This window comes from Nycticebus coucang, chromosome 1 (genome assembly GCF_027406575.1).
Source record: "Nycticebus coucang isolate mNycCou1 chromosome 1, mNycCou1.pri, whole genome shotgun sequence".
Lineage (NCBI taxonomy): Eukaryota > Metazoa > Chordata > Mammalia > Primates > Lorisidae > Nycticebus > Nycticebus coucang.
Genome location: NC_069780.1, coordinates 11,529,980 through 11,556,634, shown reverse-complemented (window position 1 = coordinate 11,556,634; position 26,655 = coordinate 11,529,980). Strand labels below are relative to the sequence as shown.

General features: G+C 40.2%; 1 protein-coding gene across 2 annotated transcripts in view; it reads left to right on the top strand.

Moving 5' to 3' along the window:
- The window catches only part of RASGEF1B (RasGEF domain family member 1B), a 608,630-nt gene that overhangs the window by 209,647 nt on the left and 372,328 nt on the right, over positions 1-26,655 (top strand). For both annotated transcript variants that reach the window (XM_053592868.1, XM_053592801.1), the window contains exon 3: positions 23,112-23,165. In XM_053592868.1, coding sequence (XP_053448843.1) covers positions 23,112-23,165 — 54 coding nt within the window. The remainder of the gene's footprint in view (positions 1-23,111; positions 23,166-26,655) is intronic.

The window sequence follows — 26,655 nt, the reverse complement described above, 5'->3', positions numbered from 1 at the left end:
TCAAGGGACTTTGTCTTTAAAGTCTCTTGAACCAAAATAATGATAGCTATGTGTACTACAACAGTAGAAAGGTTTTTATTGGACTGTCTTATGTCAGGTTCCCTGGAAACACACTCTGACATGGAGATTCGTGTCCAAGAAGTTTACTGGGAGTGCTTTGAGGATGGGATCAAACCCTATGAGGGGAGGAGGAGGAAGCAGGGGCCAGCAGTTCCCGCACAGGCCTCTGTTAATCCATGGGACAGTTGACAGAACTTCAGAGTTGTTCCATCTTGACACCATACCACCATAGTCACCATTATTGGAAAGGGCTGATGACCTTGGACCAAGCAGTGCTTTTGTCTAAGGGCCACATTCACAGACAGGTGAGAGAGACTCACCTGTGAACACTCCAGAGCTGGTGAGATGTCCTGAGGAGGCGATCCAAACAGCGGACCCAGCAGCCACCACTGCCCCAATGCTGCTGGGGTGCTGGTTGGTGAGTTCAAAAATCCAGCCAAAGAGGAGAACCGAAACAAAAGATACTTCTACAAATACCCTGTTCCAACAGAAAACATGGGTTTATTTGCCAACCTTATGATGACAGGAATGAGGCCTTTATTTGAGTATGCCTCTGGTTGATGTTTTATGTTTTATGCAAACAGCATAAGTAAATCATTGTGTAAAACGTCCTGCTTCAGTTAGAGATGCTTGTGAAACATTACTGTCTTTTTAATAGATAATACAAAGCAGTTATTTTTAGTACCTTTAGTATATTTTAGTTTTTAAATTTGATTTTATATTTTGTCATATTTTAAGTGCACATATTTTAAAGTATCAAATAGTTCCATAAACCTTACAACTAGAAACAGTTGTACTACACTTCACCTCTCCCCTCTACTTCAATTCTCTTTTCTATTTTTCATTTGAATTCATCTCTGTATAAAATACCTCTATGCTTATGTTATTTTTGTGTTAATTTTTCAGTTTTAGGCATTTTCTGGTGATGCCTACTATAGAAACTGGTGATTTAGTTTTCCTACACCTCTTATTTCTGTGTCCCTTACTACCTTTACCAAGACACACTTCAGGTCCTATCTTCCAAATGTGGCAAATATCAGCCTGATGTGGTGGCTCATTCCTGTAGTCCCAGCACTGTGGAGGTCAGGGAGGGAGGATGGCTTGAGGCCATTTCACTGGTGACACAGTGAGATCATTTCTCCAAATAATAAATAAATAAATAAAACCTAAAACTGAAACTAAATATGGGACATATGATTATGTTCTAAAGTTGTGATTGTTATCATTAATCCTATGTTACTATTACTTATCACTAAGCCATGTAGTATATTATGATTACACATAACTTTTTTCTTTTTTTTTGGCAAGTCTTAGAAATTTTTATTTTTCATTTTTTTTATTATTAAATCATAGCTGTGTACATTGATGCAATCATGGGGCACCATACACTGGTTTTATAGACCATTTGACACATTTTCATCACACTGGTTAACATAGCCTTCCTGGCATTTTGTTAGTTATTGTGTTTAGACATTTACATTCTACATTTACTAAGTTTCACATGTACCCTTGTAAGATGCACCACAGGTGTAATCCCAATCAACCTCCCTCCACCCACCTCCCCCCTCCGTCCCCTCCCTTTCCCCCTTCCCCCTGTTCTTAGGTTATAACTGGGTTATAGCTTTCATGTGAAAGCCATAAATTAGTTTCATAGTAGGGCTGAGTACATTGGATACTTTTTCTTCCATTCTTGAGATACTTTACTAAGAAGAATATGTTCCAGCTCCATCCATGTAAACATGAAAGAGGTAAAGTCTCCATCTTTCTTTAAGGCTGCATAATATTCCATGGTGTACATATATCACAATTTATTAATCCATTCATGGATCGATGGGCACTTGGGCTTTTTCTGTGACTTAGCAAGTATGAATTGGGCTGCAATAAACATTCTGGTGCAAATATCTTTGTTATAATGTGATTTTTGGTCTTCTGGGTATATACCTAGTAGAGGAATTATAGGATTGAATGGCAGATCTATTTTTAGATCTCTAAGTGTTTTCCAAACATCTTTCCAAAAGGAATGTATTAATTTGCATTCCCACCAGCAGTGTAGAAGTGTTCCCTTTTCTCCACATCCATGCCAACATCTCTGGTCTTGGGATTTTGTGATATAGGCTAATCTTACTGGAGTTAGATGATATCTGAAAGTAGTTTTGATTTGCATTTCTCTGATGATTAAAGATGATGAGCATTTTTTCATTGTGTCTGTAGGCCGTGTGCCTGTCTTCTTCAGTGAAGTTTCTCTTCAAGTCCCTTGCCCAGCCTGCGATGGGATCACTTGTTCTTTTCTTGCTTATACATTTGAGTTCTCTGTGGATTCTGGTTATTAAACCTCTGTTGGAGACATAACCTGTAAATATCTTCTCCCATTCTGAGGGCTGTTTTCTTGCTTTACTTACTGTGTTCTTGGCTGTGCAGAAGCTTTTTAGTTTGATCAGGTCCCAGTGGTGTATTTTTGAAGCTGCTTCAATTGCCCGGGGGGTCCTCCTCATAAAATACTTGCACAGACCGATTTCTTCAAGGGTTTTCCCTGCACTCTCTTCTAGTATTTTTATAGTTTCATACACTTAACTTTTTAATGTAACTTTTAGGGTCTTTTTTTTGGAATTAGTAATTACCAACCATTTTTTATGCCTCAATTTCTTCAACTATAAAATGGGGATAATAACCATATTATCTCATAGAGTAGTCAAAGCTATGTAAGTTTGTTTTCATTGTTTTTTTTGAAATGTGTGGATTAATGGATTTCGGTCTTCTAAAAGCCAGGGTGAAGAGTGCCAGGTTATTTGGCAAGATTTCTGTCAAATTCATCTCAAACTTTCTGGCAGATCTGTATTATCCTCTCAATACATTTGTTTTTATATTAAACACTCAATTAATAAATATTAAGGAATATGTATAGCCAATACCCTAATCTGTACTTTATGATTAGCAGCTGTCATTTAATTGAGGGAACAATGCATTTGGAATTCTTGACAAGGCCTGGAGCTGTCCCTTCCTAGCTGTATGACTTTGGGTTAGTATATTTGAGTTACGGCTTTATAAGATGCAAATGAGAATTGGATTAGATAATCCCTAGGGTCTCTTCCAGCATTGTTTCTATTATGAAGTGAAAGATATGCAGAAAATACCCAATATAAAATATTAGATTGTTGTGATATTAGCAGCTACCACCTCTAGCACCACTTCCAGAAGACTTCTTAAGAACCTGGCAAGCAAGTTTATGGTGATACCATTCACAATGAGCTAAAGGAGAATTTTGCTGAGTCATTCTAGCCAACCGGTTGTTTTACCCCTCTGGGACACCTGGTTGTAATTTGAGGGAGCCACCACTAAATGTCGCTATAGCTTACATAACGAAGTGGTCTGGTGAACTCTGCGTTATTGCTCTATCCTCCTGGACAACTACCACGTAGTCACCTTATAGATTTAGAGCTACATACTTTAAATATTTAAACTCAAACATAACAACCCTGAGATGGAAATTAAGTACTTTTCTGAAAAGAAGGCAGTAAAATCTGAAATGCTCTTTCCTTCTTCGGCATGACTTTTCCTCAGTGTTGTTTCTGCGTATCTGTTTACTGGCGTCAGCTGGGTAAACTGGTATTTAAAGGAACTCAAATTGAGCAATTGCTTGGCTCTTTGGCCTACACCTTTGAGATTTTTCCCTGCTGAAGAGATTAAGCTGCAGGAGGAAATACGGGTCTCTTTATTTTCCACTTCTTGCATCTCCAAGCTTATTTGGAATTCTAGACACTTATTTCATTGGTTTTATGAGAATATACACATATTTTCATATTTTAACATTTCTGATATGTTATATAATCAATGATAACATACAGTTACAATTTGTAGCACTTTTTCTTTCTTAGTGAAATCTTATTAACTCTCATTGAATAAAATATTGTGTCTATTATTATGGTGTGTTTTTTTAATTCTTCTCAATTTATTAGAGATAAAGACCATCTTAAAAACTTGCTTGACAGATGAACTTTCCTTTCTTTTTTTTTTTTTTTGTAGAGACAGAGTCTCACTTTATGGCCCTCGGTAGAGTGCCGTGGCCTCACACAGCTCACAGCAACCTCCAACTCATGGGCTTAAGCGATTCTCTTGCCTCAGCCTCCCGAGTAGCTGGGACTACAGGCGCCCGCCACAACGCCCGGCTATTTTTTTGTTGCAGTTTGGCCGGGGCTGGGTTTGAACCCTCCGCCCTCGGCATATGGGGCTGGCGCCCTACTCACTGAGCCACAGGCGCTGCCCTGAACTTTCCTTTCTAATCTAATTTTTAAGGGAGCTCAAAGTGGAAGAAATAGAAACATTTATTGACTGTCACCAGATGTCTGAGCTATATGCTTTGCGTATATGATAAGTTTAATACTCGTAACACTACAAAGTAGGCTTTTTTTGTTTCCATCTTATTGACAAAAAAACTGAGGTCTAGAAAGGTGAATAACTTGTACAAAACAAAGTCATACGGCTAGTATGGATTACTGTTTAAAATGATGTAATTCTGTATCCCTCACTACCATATCTTACACTTTTCCTACAATGTTGCATTGATATTTTAGGTATTACTGTTTCTCTTTGACACCAGAACATTTTTCTAACATATGGAACTCAGCCCTTTTTGAACTATGTAGTTTTTTGAGAGTCCTTTAAAAATGTTGACATTTCTGGTTAAACAGTGTAAGAATTATTTTTCTGAACTCCAGTCTTAATCTTTGTGATTAAAAGGATGGAGTGAGACTTGAAGTTTCTGAGAGGCGAATTTCTTCTCCAGAGAGTAAACAGTGCTCTGCACGGGAGAGCAGGTGTGTCCTAACTTACTTGAGGCATCTGGATCCCCTTTGTCTTCTGGTGTACCACTCTAGGAAATAGTTTTCAAAATGCCTGGACTTTAAAAGAAATCCCCCCCCACCCCCAGAAAACAAACAACATGTGAAGTATTTCCTCCACATCTCTCACTTAATCGAAAGCCAGTTTATCAAATTTAGAATGTGGTTTTGCTCAGAGCCCTCAAGTGTCCTGGAGATCTAGGTTGCAGGCAAGAGGTAGTTGATAGGAAGGGGTTAGTCATAGTTCTTCCCTTCCCAAAGGCAAGGCAGAAAAACAGAGCAAATTCATTTCATATATCTTCTTTGCTTTGACAGTCCCCTGCATGCAAATGGCACACACTGGTAATGTCAACAAGGGCAGAGAAGGAAGAGGCAGTTTACTGATTACCATTAGGTTAGCATAGGCCAGAGGCAGCTAAAGTTCAGTTCCCCTGCAACTCTCAGAAATTACTGAAATGTATTCCCTTTTAATTCCCCACCTCATGCCCTGAAGGGCACTTGTTGTCCATAGGCTGTACTTATGTTTTCCATTTCCAATCCTCCTTATTTCAAGTTTCCCTCGTTTGTAAATCTAAAAACAAAACATTAGCAATCTGTCAGTGGGATTTATCATTAAACTACACCTCTTGTATTAGCAACTTGGGTTCTTATGAAGATAAATAATCTGTTGTCTAGTTTTGCAATGATTTCTCAAATAGAGGCATCTGATTACAACATGTGCAGGAAATAATAGCTAAAAATTTGAGATCACTAAGATATGAGTTGATTACCATCGTTTAAAGTTTCTTTGGCTGAAAGACAATACTGTTTGCTGAAGCAATTTTGAAATGATGTATTTCACTTTCAGTCTCTCAAGTGATGTGATGACTCTATTGTTTGCTGTCTGGGTGCAAACTATTGGGTGAAAACCATTGGTACCCATTCAGAGCAATCCATCCATCTTCATAGTGATCACTGTGGGAAGGAAGGCCAAGTGACAGCCATAAGGCTTTTCATTTTTTTGCAAATTTTTGGATCTTCCAACATGAAACCAACGAGAGATATGGTAGTATGTGGTAAAACACACAAGTAGAAGTCACCCAGTATCTTTCTAAATACTAAATCAGGGACATAGTTCAATCCTTACCACATGTGATTTTCAGCTGTGTTTCACTCGTTTATCTAATCATTTATCCCTTCAATCATTCAATAAATATTCCATCATAGACTCAATACAATGTGAGGGGTAAGGAAGAAGGAGAGTCAAAAAGACACCATGGTTGAAAGAGAGAATGGATGGTCTCACCATTGACCAAGATGTTAACGGCTAGAGACAGATTTAGAGTAGGGGAGTATAATGTGTTCAGTTTTGGACAAGTCAACTTACAGATGTCTGTAGGACATTCCAGTGGATATATTTAATAGATGATAAGAAATAGTGAATTTGAAGCTTGAGAGGGGTATAAGAGATGGACAAACACATTTAAAATGATAATGTAGCCAGTAGTTAAAGTCATAAAAGTGGATTATGTTCACATCTAACAAATTTAAAACATATGTATTTTAAATATCTTTTGAAAGTATCAAAAGATACTTTCAAATCTATAGCCATTGTGCCATTAGAATAGGAATCAAGAGTATCGCACTGTACCTGCTTTCAAAGAATTCTCTATGGCAAGGGACATAATCAGCTGAATGTCCTGCGGTGTGTTATTGTAGACGTGTGTGTACAAGGTGCGGAATTGGCCCAAAGAAAAAACATCACACAGGAGGAAGATGAGGAAGAGAAGAAAACTCAGTGAAACTTCTCCACAGAATAAGCTTCACAGATTTGCTCGTCATCTCTTGAAGGTGCACCTGATACCTCCTTCATCTCTGTTCTCCCACAGAATAAGCTTCGCCGATTTGCTTGTTATCTCTTCAAGGCGCATCTGATAGCTCCTTCATCTCTGTTCTCCCAGCAGTGCCCAGCCTATTCCTGGAACATAAATGCTCGGTAATGTTTGTTGAATAAATGGGCCCAGGGTAGTTGGAAAGGAATTAAAAAAGAAGAAGAAGAACCACGGGATTTTCCCCAAGCCCTGGGGAACACTTCAATCATCTCTGGTTAGCCTTTCACTTAGAGAGCTTGTACAGGTGGAACTCAGAATAAACTCTGAGGAAATGAAGATTCACCCACTTATAACAGATCCAGGGTAGGGACTGATCTGTCAGTGCTTTAATTATGAAATGTGCTTATGGCGAACAGACCTTTTTATTTTTATTTCTGGTGTGCAGTAAAATTGTGTAGCCATCGATTTTCCGTCAAACCGTCACTTAGGAGAATCTGAGATAATGGCACATCACCATTCATTTACTAATGACAGTGCTGGGCTCTTAAACAGGAAGTCACATGTTGGGCCTTGCAACCTCCTCTCCTGTTGCGCATCCATTTAAATGATTTATAATAACCAGTAATTATGAAAATGTCTTTCTTCCTTGAACTTCTCCTTCCTCTCTTCCCTAGCTACCAAATTTCCATGTCAGTATTTCATTGGTTTGGATTACAAATGGACAAAGTTGGTTTTTTTTTTTTTTTAATTTTTAAGATGGATCTATTCAGGTATATATTAGTACACAGAATTGCTATGAAAAAGAAAAAGAAAGAAAAACATTGTTTTAAGAGTCTTAAGATAAAAGCTATCCCGCCACCCCAGGGTTGAGCACCTTTAGCTTCATGGCCGGAGGCCTATTATTAGCTGCATTCTCATCCTTCCCAAGAAGCTTGGAGGAGCGAATCTTATCATCCAGCACCCACCTAGGCATCCCTGCCCCAAACAGCTGTGATTATAGTGTACTGTTTTCCCTCGCTTGATCTGGTTGACATTTAGCTTCTCAAGTTGAAAAATTATTTTTTCTGTTTGTGTTCTGTCTCCTTCTGCAGAAAAGTCCCTGCTTTTCCAGAGGATGAGCTGTGCAAGCTCTCCTTCAATGTTTTTCTCATTTATTCAGACTTGCAACCATAACTGTGTGTGTTGAAAATGATCATCCATATCACTCTTCCCTCCTCTCAGCTACTGCATAGCATTCGCAGAATAAATAATTATTCATGTAGTTTAACCAGGAACGTGAACAATTACCCATATATAATAATCTGGAGATCATTTGAGGAAGAGAAGGCCAGTCTCTCCTCCCCACGGGCAGCCACCTGTTCTTCTAGAGCCCAAGGTTCAAGTAAGCTTGCAGCTAAACTCTCCTGCTCCTCTGGCCACCATCATGCACTTTAGTGGCACAGATCTATTCCTATAAATTGGCATCTGTGAACTCTGTTGGATAAGTGTGGTTGGAGACAGAGCTGGAGAAGATGTCTGGAATTCTCTGAAGTAATAATACTAGCTGTTATTTATATCTATGCATCATCTTAAATTCTTACAAAATACTGAAAGGTAAATGGTCTTGTTCCCAGTTTACAGATAGCGAATTCAGTATCAGATATAAGTGATTAAAGCCTCAGTCTACCTAACAAGGAGTAGGGCTGAGATTTGAGCCATTCCCCTTCCAGTAAGATACCCTGTTCCCAGGAGGGAGTCCTTTGGCCAACCCCTGCTTTTATGTGGGTATCTTTTAGAAGAAGGGGATCAAGTTACTAAGGGCTATTCAATGGCCATGGCTTTCTTCTCAGTTCTTTTAAAAGCAGGTGGTGATGATGTGCTAGAGTGGAGGGAGTGGGGAGGGAAGCCACAGGGAAGGCGAGACTCTGGATTATGGCAGCAGCCAGAAGTTGGCTGAAGATACGGATTCTCTTCTGTTTGCCTCAAAATTGAGTACAAAGAATAAGGATCTGAGAATAAGGTTAGTGATACCACATCTTTCTACATCAAACATTCAGTCTTAAGGATGAAGAACTGGGATCATTCATTTGGAGAAAAATCTCTACTTTCTAAGGACTTATGACCATGGCAGGTTACACAAGCAACTTGAAAGGATATACACTCTCAAGTTATAATACCTCAAGGGCATTAATTCAGTTACAGGCAGGTCTACAATCCCACAGGGTAACAGCAAAATGATATTTCCCCTTGTGAAATATTTTCTTTATTCCTTGGTACTTTCTTTGGCTCTACCTTGTGCTGTCGGCTCAAGTCCAGCCTCCCAGAGCACAGTGGCAGGGATCCAGTTCCTCATGGTAGTGAGAACAAGGACGTTTCTGCATGCAGGGTAATATTTATGGCTTTGTCAGCTGTTGGCACCATGCAGATGGGCTCAAGATGGCTAAAGGAGCTTTAGTAGAAGAGGAGTGTTTGTTTAGAATGATGATCTAGGGACCTGAGGTACAGTGCAGCCTTTGAGCCCTAGGCTTGTCCTAGTCCAGAACATTCCTGAAAAGAAGAAATAGGTTCAGCCACAGCCCAAGGTCAAATGTGACCAAAGAAGCACAGGAGGAGCTCTGACTCTGCACAGCTTTGTGTGTGGTGCGGATCTTCCCCAATGCTTTCCTGATTCCATCCGAAGACGTGGGTGACAGAAGGTGCTCATGGATGTGTTTACACCCCCAACTTGACTCAGAATCAGTTGTTCGTCACCCTGGCCTTACCATTAATATTTGTAAGTTCTGTAAGAGTAAGAAGGCAGAGCCCCAAACATCAAGATTCCAACACTGTCACCTTATGCAAAGCATCTTAAAGTAAATGATTTTCATCCTGTCCTCATAATTCAGGTGGGCAGGAAAAAAACGTCATGTTCCTTTGGAAACTGAAGCTGGCGCTTTAACACACTGCCGCTCTAGAAAAAAATTTTTTTCCTTGGGGGCTATGGTATTTTATTATGAAAATAGAATGAGAACTTTGAAAATGAAATGATCCTTTCAGTGTAATGAAAAATTTTATTTTTATTGTTTTCTCTGCGTGAGTTATATGCAACTCACACAGTACTAGGGTCAATTTTTAAAGCTCTACTGAGTTTTATGTGCCTCATGACATACTTAGTGAATTTGTTTCTGACAGTTGAATCGTTTGTCATTCCATAAGAATGTAGTTATGTATGGAGTGGGCCTTGTGTGATACTGGATGACGCACTCTGAGTAATACCTGTGAGTATGTGCAACAATGTCACATCACTGCATACTATTATGTTGATTTCATTCAAAGAGCCGCCAGGCAAATGTTCAACAACCCTTGGAAGTTATGGTAATCGGAGAACACCGCTGGGCAATGTGTGGCTCACTTGGACTGGCGGCTGGAGTGGCTGGGAGTCAGGGAGCCGGTGCTGATTGAGAGAACAATGAGGAGGGTTTCACAGCTTCATGAGGCCCCAGGCTCAAAACTAGCATGAGTTAAATACAGCTCACAAGACAGTTAATGTGTTTATCAAGTTCATGAGAACAATTGTTGGAACCAGGACTAGAGCTGCATTTTTCTGATTCTTAGCTCCGTACAGAGGGCGAGATAAACCACAGCTTGGAGGCCAAATCTGACACATTCCCTGTTTTTGTGTGGTCTAAAAGCTAAAAGTGGTTTTCACATTTTTAACTAGTTGGAAGAAAAAGCATAATATTTCATGACACATGAAAATTATATGCAATTCAGATTTCAGTGTCGATAAAATAAAGTTTTGTTGGAACATGGCCAAGCTTATTCATGTATATGCTGTCTACAACTCTTTTCAAGCTATGACAGAGTTGAGTAATTGTGACAGACTCCATATGGCCCTCAAAGCTGAAAACATTGACTCTCTGGCCCTTTACAGGAAAAGTTTGCTGACCCCTGACATAGAAGATCGGTGAATAGAGACCCTGGTATATACTTCCTGGATTAGTTAGCTAAAACTGCCAGAAAATGTACCTCAAACTGCATGACTTAAAACAACAGATGTTGCTTGTCATAGCTCTGGAGTCTAGAAGCCCAAAATCTAGGTGTGGGAAGGGCCGTGCTCTCTCAGGGTCCCTGGGTAGGGGCTGTGCTCTCTCAGTGTCCCTGGGTAGGGGCTGTGCTCTCTCAGTGTCCCTGGGTAGGGGCCGTGCTCTCTCAGGGTCCCTGGGTAGGGGCCGTGGTCTCTTGGGGTCTGTAGGGAGGGGCCATGTTCTCTCAGTGTCCCTGGGTAGGGGCCGTGCTCTCTCAGTGTCCCTGGGTAGGGGCCGTGCTCTCTCAGGGTCCCTGGGTAGGGGCCGTGGTCTCTTGGGGTCTGTAGGGAGGGGCCATGCTCTCTCAGTGTCCCTGGGTAGGGGCCGTGCTCTCTCAGGGTCCCTGGGTAGGGGCCGTGGTCTCTTGGGGTCTGTAGGGAGGGGCCGTGCTCTCTCAGTGTCCCTGGGTAGGGGCCGTGCTCTCTCAGGGTCCCTGGGTAGGGGCCGTGGTCTCTTGGGGTCTGTGGGGAGGGGCCATGCTCTCTCAGGGTTCCTGGGTAGAGGCTGTGCACTCTCCGGGTCCCTGGGTAGGGGCCGTGCTATCTCGGGGTCCCTGGGTAGGGGCCGTGCTCTCTCAGGGTCCCTGGGCGAACTCTTCCTTGCCTCATCCTAGCTTCTGGCAGTGGCCTGCAGTCTTTGGTGGCCGTATCAGTTTGATCCCTGCTTTCCTTCTTCCCCTGGTTATCCCCTCATTTTCCCTCCGTATGGCTCTGTGTCCAATTTTTTTCTTTGTGTAAGGGTGCCAGTCATGTTGGCTTAGGACCCACCCTAATTATCTCATCCTAATTAGGCCATCTGCAAAGATTCTGTTTCCAAATAAGGTCACTTTCACAGACCCTGGAGGTTAGGACATCAACATCTTTTGGGGAGACACAGTTCAACTCATGAGACTCTTTCCACGGCAAAGTGTTGTCCCCTTGTTCTTCCTCTTCCTTCCTTTCCCGCCTTCCCTCTCTGGACCTCATTCCCCACCTCTTCCTTTTCTTTCCTCTTGCCTCTCTTGTCTTATTCATTATGCATTCCGACAAACATTTCTGAAGTCCCTGCTGTGTTTTCATCCCTATGCCCATCACTGTGCTAAAGTAGAGGGTAAAAAGGTGATTAAGAGCGGTCTCTGTCCCAGGAGAGGACGTGCAGAAGATAAATCACCTGTGATGAGTTTGGTAAAAGGGGTGTGTATAAAGGACAGTGGAAATTTGGAGGCATTTTAAGGATTTAAATTCCCAAATATTGAGTAATAATCTTTTAAAATCATAGATGTGGTCCTGTTATTTAAGTAACACAGCTGTTGATCCCCAAATTTTAGATGCTAATTATACATACAATTTTAGTATAGAGCTCTCTCTTTTTTTTTAAAGTCAAATTATGTAGAAGTGCTCTGCCCCTCTTTTTTTTTTTTTTTTTGTTTGACTCAATTTCTTCAATCTTTCTTCCTGTCAGCATTTACAGTGTCAGATTAGGATCTTTGCTTTGGGGAAGACAATGGACCAGAAGCTAAGTAGGGGCCTCTTGCCTGATTTGCTCTATTAAGGTTGAAGGCTTTAAGGAAACTTGGTTTGAAGCTTTGGGGGATGGAGCTTGTCACCACTCAGTTGCCTTTTGTCCAAATATGTTGTTTTTTTATTGTGTGTTCTTGGAGGCTCTTTGTTGCTCTGCTGTCTCCTCCTGGTAGTAATTGGCCACATTCAGATACTGTTGTGAAGTGCATGAAATGTGTTTTGACAGCTTCTCCTCCCTGAGCCCCAGAGCTCAGTGTCCTGCTGGTCTCACGGGAGCCTCCGTGCCAGGGTCAGGGGTGTAAGGGCACAGCAAAGGAAGTGTGCTTGTTTTTTTGGTGGAGGTTCTAGAAAGGGCTATTTGGGCTTCCATTGCCTGGGTCCTATCACTTTACTTGTAAACCTTGAGTTCCTTCTGCTCTCTGCACAGTCAGAACTTCCTATTGGTTATTAATTCCAGAGGTGCTAACTGGTGGAAAATGTCAAAGGTCTCCTTGTAGGAAAGGGAATGGGTGATACAGCTACTGCTGACCCTTAATTTTACTCTTACCTTGGTACATACATTTCTCAGTCTCTATTCTATGTAACCACCTCAAGCTCTCCCTCCCCCTCCCCTTTATTTTTCTGCTGCCAGGCTGGAGTGCAGTGGCAGGATCACAGCTCACAGCAGCCTCAAACTCCTGGGCTCAAATGATGCTACTGGCTCAGCCTCCCAAGTAGTGGGACTACAGGCATGTGCTAACTTTTTTATCTTTTTGGAAATAAGGTCTCCTTGATCTCAGACTCTTGGCCTCCTCCAAAAGGTCTGGGATTATAGTCATGAGCCACCACACCCAACATACCTATCCCTTTTAAGAGAGGTTTTTTGATTTCTTTTTTGTAATTCACTATGAATGGAAAGGCTCCTTAGCCTTTGTAAATGGTGCTGAGTAAGAAAAAATTAATATTAGTTTATTACAGAAACTTTGACTAGAGTAACTTCATGTTTGTTTTCAATAAATTTCATATTATATCCCAATGATCTAAGAGTACAATTTTAATGGCATAATCTACCTTAAAATGCTTCTGAAGGTCATTGACCTGCATCTCGGCTTAACTACATACCCATTAAGAAAATTTGGGCAAGTCACTTAATCTCCGTTTCTTAATGTTCTAAAATGAGAAATACCTTGTAGGGTCTAACAATGTGTGTCAAGGGGCTTTAGAAATTTGGAGCTTTATACAAACATCAGAAGGTATTGTTAGTATTGTCACTAATCAAAATTATGCTCTAGAAATTCCAGAGACATTTTCTGCTTTAATGTGGTCTTAAAAGGCACAATTATCATTGGTGTTAATTTGCTTTGCATGTAGTTTAGACCACTGGTTCTCAAAGTATGGTTCCTGCACAAAGAGTATCTTTCTTACCCAGGAATGTGTTAGAAGTGCAAATTCTTGAAGGCCCCTCCACCCCATCCCTTCTAAATCAGAACCTCTATGGCTGGGGCGCAGCAATTTGTGTTTTAAATGCCTTCCAGGTGATTCTAAGGCCACTACAGTTTAGGCTTCACTGGCTTCACATTTCCCCTAATTGGGTATGTGTGTGTAGGCTCTGATTTTACTGGTGTGGAAGGGGTGCTGAAAGTCACAGGTGTGTGCACCTAAGATTGAGGTGACTCACTATTGGTTGACTTCCCACAACATGCCTGCCAGCTGTGTGTGCCATTTTTCAGCACAGGTCTAGATACTAGGATTGCAGTGCCTTGACCATCACCTTTGCTAAACCCAAACCAGCTGGGGATTATGGTGGGGATAAAGAGAGGTTTTTAAGGTGCTCCCTATTTAAGTGACATAATAATCGATAAATTACTCAGTGAAATTAGGTAGAGCTGCCCTGAGCTTGATTTCTGTTCTGGCCACTCTAAGCATCAGGTTTTGCCTCCCCCCAACATCCTAAATCTTCCTCACGTGAACACCTTTCTGAAGGGTGCTCTTCCAGGTCTGAGGAAGAGCCAGGGGCCACCACACACCCTGTACTGCCCGTCATGCTCCTGAACTGCAGCCTGCCAGGTCTGTCATGTCATGATAGGCAGGGTGACAGCAGTTACTTGGGTTAAATGAAAACCAGAGCTACAAATTAAATGAAAGTGGAAAGGGGAAAGTGGTGGGAGAAGCAGTAAAGGACCTTGAGGCCATCATGTCGATCCAGAAGGGCAGAGGCCCACAGCAGGTGTTCACTGGGTAGGATTGAATCCATGAGGGAGGAATGAATTTGAGGTTCGGGGAGCTAACCTGGCTACTTACTTTATAAGCATCTATCTCATCCCAGATGAGCAGACGTTATGCCTTGATTGAGTGAACTATTACATATATTTCGTTTTAAATGAAGACATAAATAGATTTGATCTTTCCATGCTTCGAATTTCCTCCCATCAGCTTTCCCTTAATTATCCACAAGTGTTCCAAGCCTTCATTAGCTAAATAGGATGCAGATGATGGTCATTAGTCTGGGATATAAATCCTGCTGGCACATTCAATGACTTTTCACTTGCTTAATTGAAATTTTCAGACTACAAGAAAACACTGTAATTTTATCATTTGTTTGGGGGGAGTGTATTTTTTTTCCTTTGGCTGGTGTTTTATAATTAGGTAGTTCTTTTATTTATTTATTTATTTATTTATTTCAGTTTTTGGCCATGGTCGGGTTTGAACCCACTACCTCTGGTATATGGGGGCGGTACTCTACTCCTTTGAGCCACAGGCGCTGCCCTATGCAGTTGTTTTTTAAAAATAAATTTGAGTGCCACACTTTTCCTAGAAGGAATACCACTGTTTTCAGACTATATGTCTCAATACTTACCTACTAAAGCATGAAGACCAAATGGAAACTCATACTTTGTCTAGAAATTGTAGAATTATCTCAAGTGTATAAGAGAGGCATCCATGTAGTATGCACTTTGGGGACCATTGATTCAAGTGTAAGAGATTTCCAACTTGTTAGTAATATGAGTAGGTCTTACCCTGACGTCTACCAGTGAGTAAGAAATCATGCACTGTGTCCGTGGGGTGCAAAGTGCGGCTATCAAACGGAGGTGCTTTATGCAGGTCTCCTTCCTTTAAACGGCTCTTAGCTTTCAACTGTATTTGTTCATTCATCTAAGCTACCTGGTCTCTGGTGGTATCTGGCTGACAGTGAAAAACACACCCACACATGGACACATGCTTCCATAAGGAAACAACCCATGCTTGAAATAAAATTTCATAATATTGCCATGTCAGGGATTCAGTTTTATAATTTATTAATTTTTATAATCTATTTTAAAAATCTTGGTTTATAGCTGAATAGTATTCCATGGTATACATATACCACAGCTTGTTCATCCATTCCTGGGTTGGTGGGCATTTAGGCTGTTTCCACATTTTGCGATTGTAAATTGAGCTGCAATAAACAGTCTAGTACAAGTGTCCTTATGATAAAAGGATTTTTTTTTCCTTCTGGGTAGCTATTAAAAAAAATGGAGACTTCACATCCTTCGTATTAAGCTGGATGGAAGTGGAAGACATTATTCTTAGTAAAGCATCACAAGAATGGAGAAGCATGAATCCTATGTACTCAATTTTGGTATGAGGACAATTAATGACAATTAAGGTCATGGGGGGGAAGGAAAAGCAGAGAGACGAACAGAGGGAACGGGGTGGGGTCTTGGTGTGTGCCATGCCTTCTGGGGGCAAGACATGATTGCAAGAGGGACTTTGCCTAACAATTGCAATTGCCTAACCCAACAATGCTGGCTTATTGTACCCTCAATGAATCCCCAACAATAAAAAAATATTAAAAAAAAAATCTTGGTTTATTATAAGGGTACCTATGGTTAGGCTGCATTGTTTGTTTTCATAAGGTCAAGTCCAAGGCATAGTTGAGTCCTTTGCCCAGGAGGCATGCCATATGCCCTACATAGTACCTGATAGGTGGGAGCTTACCAAACCCCCTTCACTTCCTTCCCTAGGGCCCTCCTTCTGGAATTTAATTATGTTTTTCTCTCATGTGGGTCCGTAGTTGTTCATACAGGCGTCCTTAAACTTTTTAAACAGGAGGCCAATTCACTGTCCCTCAGAACATTGGAGGGCTGGACTATAGTTTAAAAAAAAAAACAAACTATGAACAAATTCCTATGCACACTGCACATATCTTATTTTGAAGTAAAAAAACAAAATGAGAACAAATACAATCACACCGCCTCATGTGGCCTGCGGGCCGCAGTTTGAGGACCCCTAATACTAGTTTCAAATTAGTATTGAGCACGTGGGACATTTTCCACTCTTGAGATATTTTTCCAAGGAGAATGTTTTTCTCCATCCAGATAACTACAAAAGATGTAAATTCTCCATCTGCTTTATGGCTGAATAGTATTCCATAGTATACATATACCACAGTTTATTAATCCAGTCATGGACTGATGGGCATTCATCAATCCATGAGTTGTTTCCACATCTTTGCAGCTGTGAATTGAGCTACTATAAATGTTTGAATGCACATGTCCTTATGATAAAATATATATTTTTTCCTTCTGGGTAGATACCTAGTAATGGGATTGCAGGATCAAATGAGAGGTCTACTATTAGCTTTTTGGGGAGACTCCATAATTCTTTCCCAAAGACTGTATTAGTTTGTAATCTCACCAACAGGACACGAGTGTTTCCTCCTCTCTGTACTCAGGCCAGCATCTGCTTCTTTGGGAATATTGTGATGTGGGCCGTCCTCATTGGGGTTAGGGGATATCTCAGGGAGGTTTTGATCTGCCTTTCTCTGATGATTAGGGATGAGGAGCATTTTTTTCATGTGTTTGTTGGCTATTCTTTTTTTTTTTTTTATACCTAAGCAACTCTCTTCTTTTGCACATGACTGTTCCAATTTTAATAATACATCATAGGTTTGTTGTTTTCAAAATATAAATCTTAGTTATATACATTATATGGCAGAAATTGTCTTGGTAAAAGCAGACATTTCTGTTTCTTTTTCTAAACCCAATTTAATAGGAGTAAACAACATTGTAAGAACTCTCAGAGGTAAACTCTCCCTTATAAAGGAACATAGCAATATAGAGTCTCTTTTCAGTGCTTAATCACTTTGCAAAACATTCCCACCATTCTACTTCAGGGAGAATCCCTGAAGTAGCTCACTTTCTGGAAATCTCTCTGTGTAGGCTGGACTGGATGAATTGTCAATTACTGATTTTCCATCTATGGGCTTTCTGACCAAGAATTTATTAAAGTCAGGTTTTCATCTCAATTCACTTTTCTTTTTGAGTCACTTTTTATTATTATTTATTTATTTATTTTATTAAATAATAGCTGTGTACATTAATGCAATCACAGGGTACAATGTGCTGGTTTTATATACCATTTGAAATATAAATGTTTTCATCAAACTGGCTAACATAGTCTTCACGGCATTTTCTTAGTTATATTAAGACATTTATATTCTACACCTAGTACATTTCTGCCCACTTAGAGTATTTCTATCAATGATTATTAAAGTTAATTTAGGGAAAGCATGTTTAAGCACCTACGTCTTTTAAGTTAGCCATTTTCGTGTTTCAAAGTCAAATGTAAAGGCATTTTATAAGGTATGCTTTTCTGGATCACTCGTTGTGCTGTTTAATTTTATTATCAACTTGGCTGGTCTAAAGCATGTCCTGATAACTGGTAGAACATTATTTCTGGGTGTATGTATGAGGATGTTTCTGGACGAGATTAGCATTTGAATCAGAAGATTGAGTAAAGATGCTCTGTCCTTACCCATATGGCTGACATCATCTAATCTATTGAAGGCCTATTGAACAAAAAGGCGAAGAAAGGGGAAATTCTTCTTCTTGAGCTGGGACATCCCTCTTCTACTCTTATACATCAGAGCTCTTGGTTCTTGGGCCTTTGCACTCTGGGACTTATACCATTACCACACACACCCTCCCTGACACTCGTAAATTCTCAGGCCTTCAGACTGAGTTACTTGTACACCATTTGCTTCCTTGGTTCTCCAGCCTACATATAGCATCCCAGGGGAATGCTCAGCACCCATAATTATATGAACCAATTCTCATAATAACTCTCTTTTGCATCTCTATATATCCTATCTATTTTGATTCTCTGGGGGACCCTGACTAACACACCCATAAAACCATTCCTACTTTTATAGAAATCAAGAACTGACCCTGTTATTTAGGTAATGTTTTGTCATGAGAGGATGGAGGAAAAATGTAGGTGGTATACTCATTGATTTGCAAATAATGTGTCTGATAAAATCAGGCAGTTTTCTTCAAATTAGCCAGGGCTATCATGATCTAGAAGGAAATGTACATGGATTTTCTCATTTCATAGTGAGGAATTCGAGATTCCAAGGCCAGTGGTCCTTCTTAAGATCACAAGGAGGGCTGTTAAGAAGGGACAAGAAATTAGAGCCTTGGTTCCTGAGCAAGTGGTACTTTTTTGTTATTGTTGTTCAAAGCTTTAGCATAAAAGATCAGCAAACTTTTAGTGATAATAAAGGGTCATGTTCAAAGTGTGTCAAAGTAAAGTCAATTTAAGGGCTCAGCCATGCCCCCACACAGATCTTCCTGATGCTAGGAGAGATGGCTACCCTCATTTCTCAGTCTTCTCAGGAAACTGCCCTGGGCTGCAAGAGGTCATAGTACCTAGGATCATGCTTCCTTCCTAGGACAGCCTTCCAGCGCACCCCAGCTCGGGGTGAGCTTGCCTCAGCTTCAGAGCTTCCTGCGTGGTTGCCTGAGCCCTGGGTTGGGTCTGCTCCAGAGCTCCACTTCTGCTGCATCCTGTAGCCTTCCCTATCCTCTAGAAGCCATGATCCTGAGAACATTTCCTAATAAATCCTGTGTGTGCTAATTTCCATCTCACAATCTGTTTTTTTAGGAAACCTAACTGTGTCCTGTGTCTGTAGATCTTTTACCATCACTATGAGTGTCCAATGTTCTTATGACCTAAGTCCTCCTTTCCCTCCTTTCAAAATCTGCTCTTGAAATTATTTAAAAAACAAACAAGGAAACCCCAAGTATAAAAACATGCTTTTGGAGAGGATCTGAGAAAACTCATTCCCTTTAAGGTGTAACGGACAAATGCACAACAATACACAAAATCTCCAATTTCCCCTCTGCAGGGACCCCACCCCCACACCTTAGTATCCCTCCTGAGTTTGTCTGTTACAATTCAACAGAGCTCCAATAAGTGAAATTTCAGGCATCAGTATATAAATGGCTAAAAGTAGGGCCTCACCTTTTTAAATTCATTTTGAGAAGTTGCTCCAACTGTCCATGTCTAATGCTGTTTACCACATATTGGTCACCCCAATAACAGGGTAAGAAGTCAGTGCTCTAAAAAGTCATTGAGCTTTATTGGGCTTGAGTTCCTGTGACAAACGCAGCATCATGTAAACTTTGGTGGTGGTGACTCATTAGGAGTTTCCTCTTTAGTAGAAAAATACTGATGTAATAATCAAGAAGGTCACAGCATGGGTAAGTCACCATGTTTTGAGTCTTTCATTTTCAGTAATTAAAGTGAACATGTTATTGGAAAATTGAGAAAGCCCACCCAAAGTCATTTACGATAGCTGCAATTAGGAAGCTGGAAGGCCAGTTAAAGTCTTTTGAGAAGAATTAAATGAGATTGACCAAGCATATAAGTAAAATTCCCTTAAAAGGTGGCTAAATTAAGGATGTGAACTGTCAGTGACCCCTGCCATCCCTTTTCCACACTCATTTCAGGTATTGAGGATTCACCATACATTTTCCCTTTGGTTCAAGTGGTTCCTTTAAAAAAATGCAAGATTTAGAGCTACTTGTATTAATTTTTTATTTTTCTTTTTCTTTTAGTGAAGCTAATTTCACCCATCTCTGACTCCAATTTTTCCTCCAAACATGTTTCTCAGGTCACCTGAGACTGTTCTCAAAGGTTGAATTGTGTTGTTTAATTTCAAAGATCATTTCCCTTGGGCCTATAGCACTAATGTCTGAATTCATAGTCACGTTCCTTAATTTACTCTCCCCAGGGTGGCAGGGCTGGCGTATCATAAACTTAGTCAAAAATGGCAGTTATGGTCTCTTAAGCTGCCCCCACATGGAGTCTTCAGTAGGTAGAATTTGGGTCCTTCACAGATTCTGACTCCCATTTTGGGCAGAGAATGAAACCTGAATTCAGGGGTAGGAAGAGAAATTTCACCAGTAGGCTTCTGTCTCCTAGAAAAAAATTAGTTATACTAGCCAAGAAATCAGGATTGTTTTCATAACTAGCCCTTTTAGAATTTAGACCAATTGTTCTCAACTGGGGACAAGGCCCCCCACACTGCCCTGTAAACTTTGGCAATGTCAGGAGACATTTTTGAGTGTTATGATTGAGATGGATGGAGGATGTCACTAGCATCTGGTGGGGAGAGGCCAGAGATGCTGGAAAACTTCCTACATTGGACATTATGCCTCCTCCGCGCCTCCTCATTTGCTCAGAAAAAAATTAACTATCTGGTCCAGAATGTCCGTAGGGCCAACGCCGAAAAATCCTAGTTTAGCTAAACCAAGTAGGTGATAGACAGCAGATAATATGCTAAACAGAGAAAAGGTGCATCTTGCCATTGTTGAGGAGTCTTTTCTGTCTCTCCCTTCCCATCTCCCGGACCTTCGCTTTATGATGCTGTTACCCATGAGGCTGCTTTCCCAGCATTGTGCTTCCAAAACAATGTTTTGGGATAAGGACTGCAGTTTTGCCTGGTGTTATTTTCTTTTGCATCCCCCTTTTGGATATCCTCTTCATGTTAGCACCGGGCTCGGTAATGACTAAGTCTCGGTGGGTCGTTACCTTCCTCTTGGAGCAGACACTGAGGCCTCTCTCATGAGGTGTATACACATGAGTGAAGGGAAGGCAAAGTCAGGAAGAAGATACCTGATGGGCGCGCTTGTGGGTAGGCTGGTTCCCCGCGGCATGTGGGGAGCTGCCTGGTTCCTGGGCTTTTCCCCCTTACTTATTGGTGCCATCTTTGATAGCAAGGAAAAATACCATTCATTATATCTCTACAGAATACAGAAATGAGAGAAACTAAGGTACACCTGGCAGCACAAAGAACAAGATGACATTGAATTTATAGGGCTGTGCTCAGTCCTTTCGCCACCTGCTGCTGTTGGTTAGGGATGAAATTAGATCGACAGGATTGATCATGATAAGAAGAAGGACGCTTGTGCCTCATTCTCTTTGAGCAAAGATGACTTTTTCTCTATGGGAAACATTTTCTTCTTTTTCTTGATAATTCTGCTATATATGTTCAGAAATTCTCATCTTAGTCTTCTTTTTGTCTTTTACCATACTTCACTTGTACCACCAAAAATTCTTCCCTTCTTTCTGTTTTTCCTTTTTAATTCAAACTATCTTGATAACGCTTATGTATCCCCTCCCAAATGAAATTAAAACTGCCAGCAAACCAAATTTGGTATGTGTATCTAAATCTGTGTTTAGAGTCTATAGTATGTGCCAACTTAGATTCTTAGCTTTCTCTCATGCTTGTTCAAAAAAAAAAAAAACCACCCCAGGTGAGGTGGTAAATATTTTATGATGTTATATGAGAAGAGAGTGGGAGAACGTCTGTCTGTCTATCTATCTATCTCTTCCATCTATACCAGAGTCCTTTTTATTACTCATTTCTGTTGACCCTATCATCCAATATAAAATTATTGGGCAATTAAGTTCGTGAACTCATATATACACCTCAATATATATACACCTGTATATATACGCCTCAAGAATGTTCATTGCAGCATAGTTTTTCATAGAAAACAAGCAAAAAGCAATAACAAAAGAACAAAAACATGGAAACCTCCAACTGTCCATGAAGGGATGAAGTGTGATAATAGCCATATCATGGAATGTTATGTAGTGGTTAAGGAGAGTCCGTCAATCGACGTGAGCTGACATGGAAAGAAGTTGATAATATAGTCTTAAGCAGGATGGTGTGATCATAAGAAAGGAAATAACTTCCATATAGCGTGTGCACATATATTTGCTTAAGAATAGAGGAAGTATGGAAGAATGAATTCAAATTTTTATTATTGGTTATCTCAGGACGATAGGGTGTAAAAGAGAATGACTCATTAAGGACATATGTTAGTTTTATAATTATGGAGTAGACAGATTCACCCCCCTACAAAATCTCAGTACCATTTGTGTGGCTGACCATGGCTATGTATCTGTTCATTGGAAAGCCCCAAAGAAACAAACCTGGTTGTAACTCCCAATATGGCTTTGAATGCTGACCTGCTTTTTGAGTGGTTCATTATGTCAAGCTGATATACACATGGATATTTAAGAAGTTAACCATTGGGAGAATAAATGTATTAAAGATAGTGGGAAGAGGATTGTAATCCCTGGTACTATTGTTCAGATTCACAAATCTCTTAAGCAGGGAGAAGCTCCACTCCACCACACAGATTCACTACATGTGTCACCTGAAAGATTTTGCATGGTGACTAACATTTTGCACACATCTCTTCATGATAGAGATCATGAGTGATTAAAGGTGGGTTCTGGAGTCAGACTGCATGGCTTTGGTTCCTAACCTAACTATATCCAAGGATGCAATTCTTGACAATGAATCTAATTGTGCTTCCATTGCCCTGTTTGTAAAATGAAGATAAGTAAGATTCCTTATCTCACTGAATATTTATTATTCTATAATAAATATTCCAACATGGGTAGGGTAGCTGGAGGAACAGTGAAGGGCAGACACATTTTAAAATCCCAAAGAGTCACACCTTGGATTGGAAACAAACATGGAAAGGACAGCATTATGAGATTTCGACAGTTCTAATGTGTTTTCTGCCTCTTATTTTGCAGACCCCCATTTTCAGCACATTGGCCAGTGAGAAGACCTTATCTGACTGCAAAAAGGTAAGTTAGCACCACGAATTCCAGCATGCTGTCAGAGTAACAAAGGTTTCAGACTGGGTGATGTTCAGTTGAGAAGCTATGACATCAAGGAGAATGTTCTGATGGCATTATTATGGCCCTCTTTCTTCAGAGGCGGAAATGTGAATGGTTCACTTTAAGAATGTGGGAAACTCCTTTCCTGCATTGACCACATTTTGATTTAGAGAAGTGCTGGTTCCCTATATTTCTACCTCCCTATTATCTGACACTTTATTCTGCAAGATGAGCATCGGAAGTTCAGAGCATGTTGTATAAACTGCATTGCAAGCTTCTATGTCCTTGTTTGTGAATCTAAATCTAATAAATTTAAACTGAATACAATATAAACACAATTTTGTACTTTGAAAGCTGATCATACAGCATAAAAATCTGGTTTGGATTCACCACAGTTGAGTTTGAGAAGCTGTCATGCTTTGCAAAAGGATTAGCTTCACTGGCATCTGATGGAAGACGTCCCTGTAAGGGTCATGTCTGAAGGCTGCCTGCTATAGCACCATGTCTAATTTCTGGCTTTTGCAGACCAGGGGTCACTTTTATCCACCTCTTTAATCTCAGATTTAACTAGGTCTTTTCCTTTTGGGGGGAAAAGAAGTGATTTCACAGTCCAAACAACTCAAATAAATTCTTTGACACTATCTATTGATATGGAAAACCAGGTGCATAAAGCATTGACCTGTGCGTAATATATTAGTCACTTGGCATTTCTTAGCATTTTATATCCTGACATTGTCTGCTGTGCTGTTTCTGTTTCTAATGTTGCTTGGTGGAGAAGTAGGTAGCAGGGAGATTTATCTTTAAATAAAGGTGGTGTGAGGGCCCACTGCTCTAAATACCATCCATTTCATTATTTTGATAATTTTTATTAACCCATTAAATCTCCACTGTGATTGAACTCAGCTGTGTTTGTCTTGTTGTCTGCTTTGAGTTGTGGGCTTCCTGAGAATGTATTATTTTTAGAATTGTAGATCTTACAGAATGAAGGACCTGTAGGAGTTCTTTGGTTTTACCTGTTTCCCAGGGTGGAGACTGTCATTGACATCCTTTATAGATGGACCTCAAGCCTGCACTTGAATATCCTATTGGCAGGGAACCCAGTGAGCCTGACTGTACATTAGTGAGATAGTCCAAAGTATTAAAAAATTCTTCATTTTACTGAGCCAATATCTGCTCTTTCAGATTTCTACCCAGGTACTTCAGTATGAAGCCAGTTGATACGTGTATGCTTTTTACTGAGGCTCCTCCCCATCTCATCCCAAAGATAATGATTTGCCTTCATTTCTAGTAGCACACTGATATGATTGATTTCTAGGAGCATGGACTGTGGGATCTGGTTGTCTGGTTTTGAAGGCTGGCTCTGCTACTCACTATTTATGTGACTTTGGGTTGGTTATATGTCAGTTACTATTTATATGACTATTGGTACCTCACTTTTATCATCTGTAAAATGGGGATAATCATATCTACCTCATATAGTATATGAATTAATACACATGAAGTGTTTACAACAATGCCCAACACAAGCAAGTGCTGTATTAGCTATTAGCTGTTATTATTATAGCTTCTAGCCAGGTTATCCCATGTACAGTCTCTGATATTGATGTCAAGAATTGTATGTCATTCTCCAGATGTGGCCTATCTGACATAAAGCATCATGGGACTTCTCACTCTTTATTCCACGCACTTGGTATTTGTTAGGTACAATGTAAGTTGTGGGTTACACTGGGAGGGCAGGCTATAGGCACAGCACTAATGCAGTGTAAGAAGGCATCAGTTTCTGTTCGTAAGTCATATCCTTCTTTGGCCATGTGACTTTTGAAGTCTTTGTAAATGCCCTTAAGTCATTTTCACATGACCTTCTGTTAAAATTTGACTATCTTTAACATTCATGTAAATGATTTTTTGAGTATAAGTACAGGCCATGATAGTCATTTAAACATTTTTGATCAATCAAGATAATTTACCAACCCGGTTCTGTTGTCCAGCTTATTTTCTACTTCTCCAGTTCCATGTCATACACAGAGTAGCACAGTCTATTTCCTATTTACTTTTATCTGTCCAATCCATAAACAAGTATTCACTGAACACCTGCTGTGTGGTGTACATTGGAATATCATGACAAACAAGTCATGTGTGCATGATATGTGACTCAGGCATGCCCTCAAAGAAGTTATGGACAGACATTAATTAATTAATTAGCAAAATAGCAGTAGATGCCATAATTTTTTTTTTTTTCAGTTAGTAGTTTATGATGCCTCATACCAGGAGAATCTACCCTCAGCTAGGGGTCAGGGAAAACTTCCCCAAAGAAATGATGTTCCAGCAGAGATCCAAAGAATGATTGAAATTTGGCTATGTGAGGACAAGGTGGCCCCAGAAGAACAGCAGATGAGAATGTCTGGAGGGGATAGGGGAGATCTGTAAAATGTTCAGAGTATCTGGAAATTATAACTTGAAATGGAGAAGGTAGACAGACAAAAGGAAGACTGATCATAAACTTGAGTGTGAGAAAGTAAGTGTGTGTAACATGATATGATTTTTATTTTAAGATCATTTGAAAGATGGAAGAAGCAAGATTTTAGACATCAAGTCTGGGTATAAAGTGACTGCTGTAATCTAGGCAGGAGATTGTAGTGTCCAGAATAAGAATAATGACAGTGGAGATCAAGAAATATTGGCTGATAAAATCAATAAGATATGATATAATAGTTTAGAGATATGGGAAATAAGTAGCTAAGGGTGATTCTCAGATTTCTGACATGGGTCACTGGCAGAATATTGGTATGATTTTTTGAGACAGGAACCACTAGCAGAGGACACAGTTTCAGGAGGACGTTCAGATTGGTACATGTAAATTTTGTGGTGTCTGTAAGATCTCTTTTTATGACCAGCGGACAGCTGGGTCTGGAAGGCATTCAGGGCTGGATAATGGAAATGAGAAGAATATGAACATAGAGAATGATCAGGAATCACCCAGAGGGTGGGGTATAGAAGGAAAAGGAGGGGGGTTTATAAAAATCTTAAGGAGAGTTAACATATAAGAGCTGGGAGAAGACTATGGACTTGGAAGGAATCTGAGAAGCCATAGAGGTTGGAAGACATCAACAGAATGTACTTCTCAGAAGTCAATAAAAAGGCTACGTAAAAAAAAAAAAAAAAAATAGGTGATCATTAGTATCAAAACCATTACTGAGAGGTTAAGTAAAATAAGGACTGAAAAGTATCCTTTGACTTTATAAACAACTATAGATCATTGTTGGTTATTTCTGAGATCAAAGTGATGGACCCAGAAGCCAAATTGCAGAGGGTTTGGGATTAAGTGAGGGTTAGAAAATAGAAATGGTAAAATAGAGTCTTCTTAATAGAATTTGTTGCAAAAGGAAGGAGAGGCATGAGACATGAGACAGGGTTAAATGCTCTTAGAAAGAAGACAGTCGGAAGGGGAAGGGTGAGG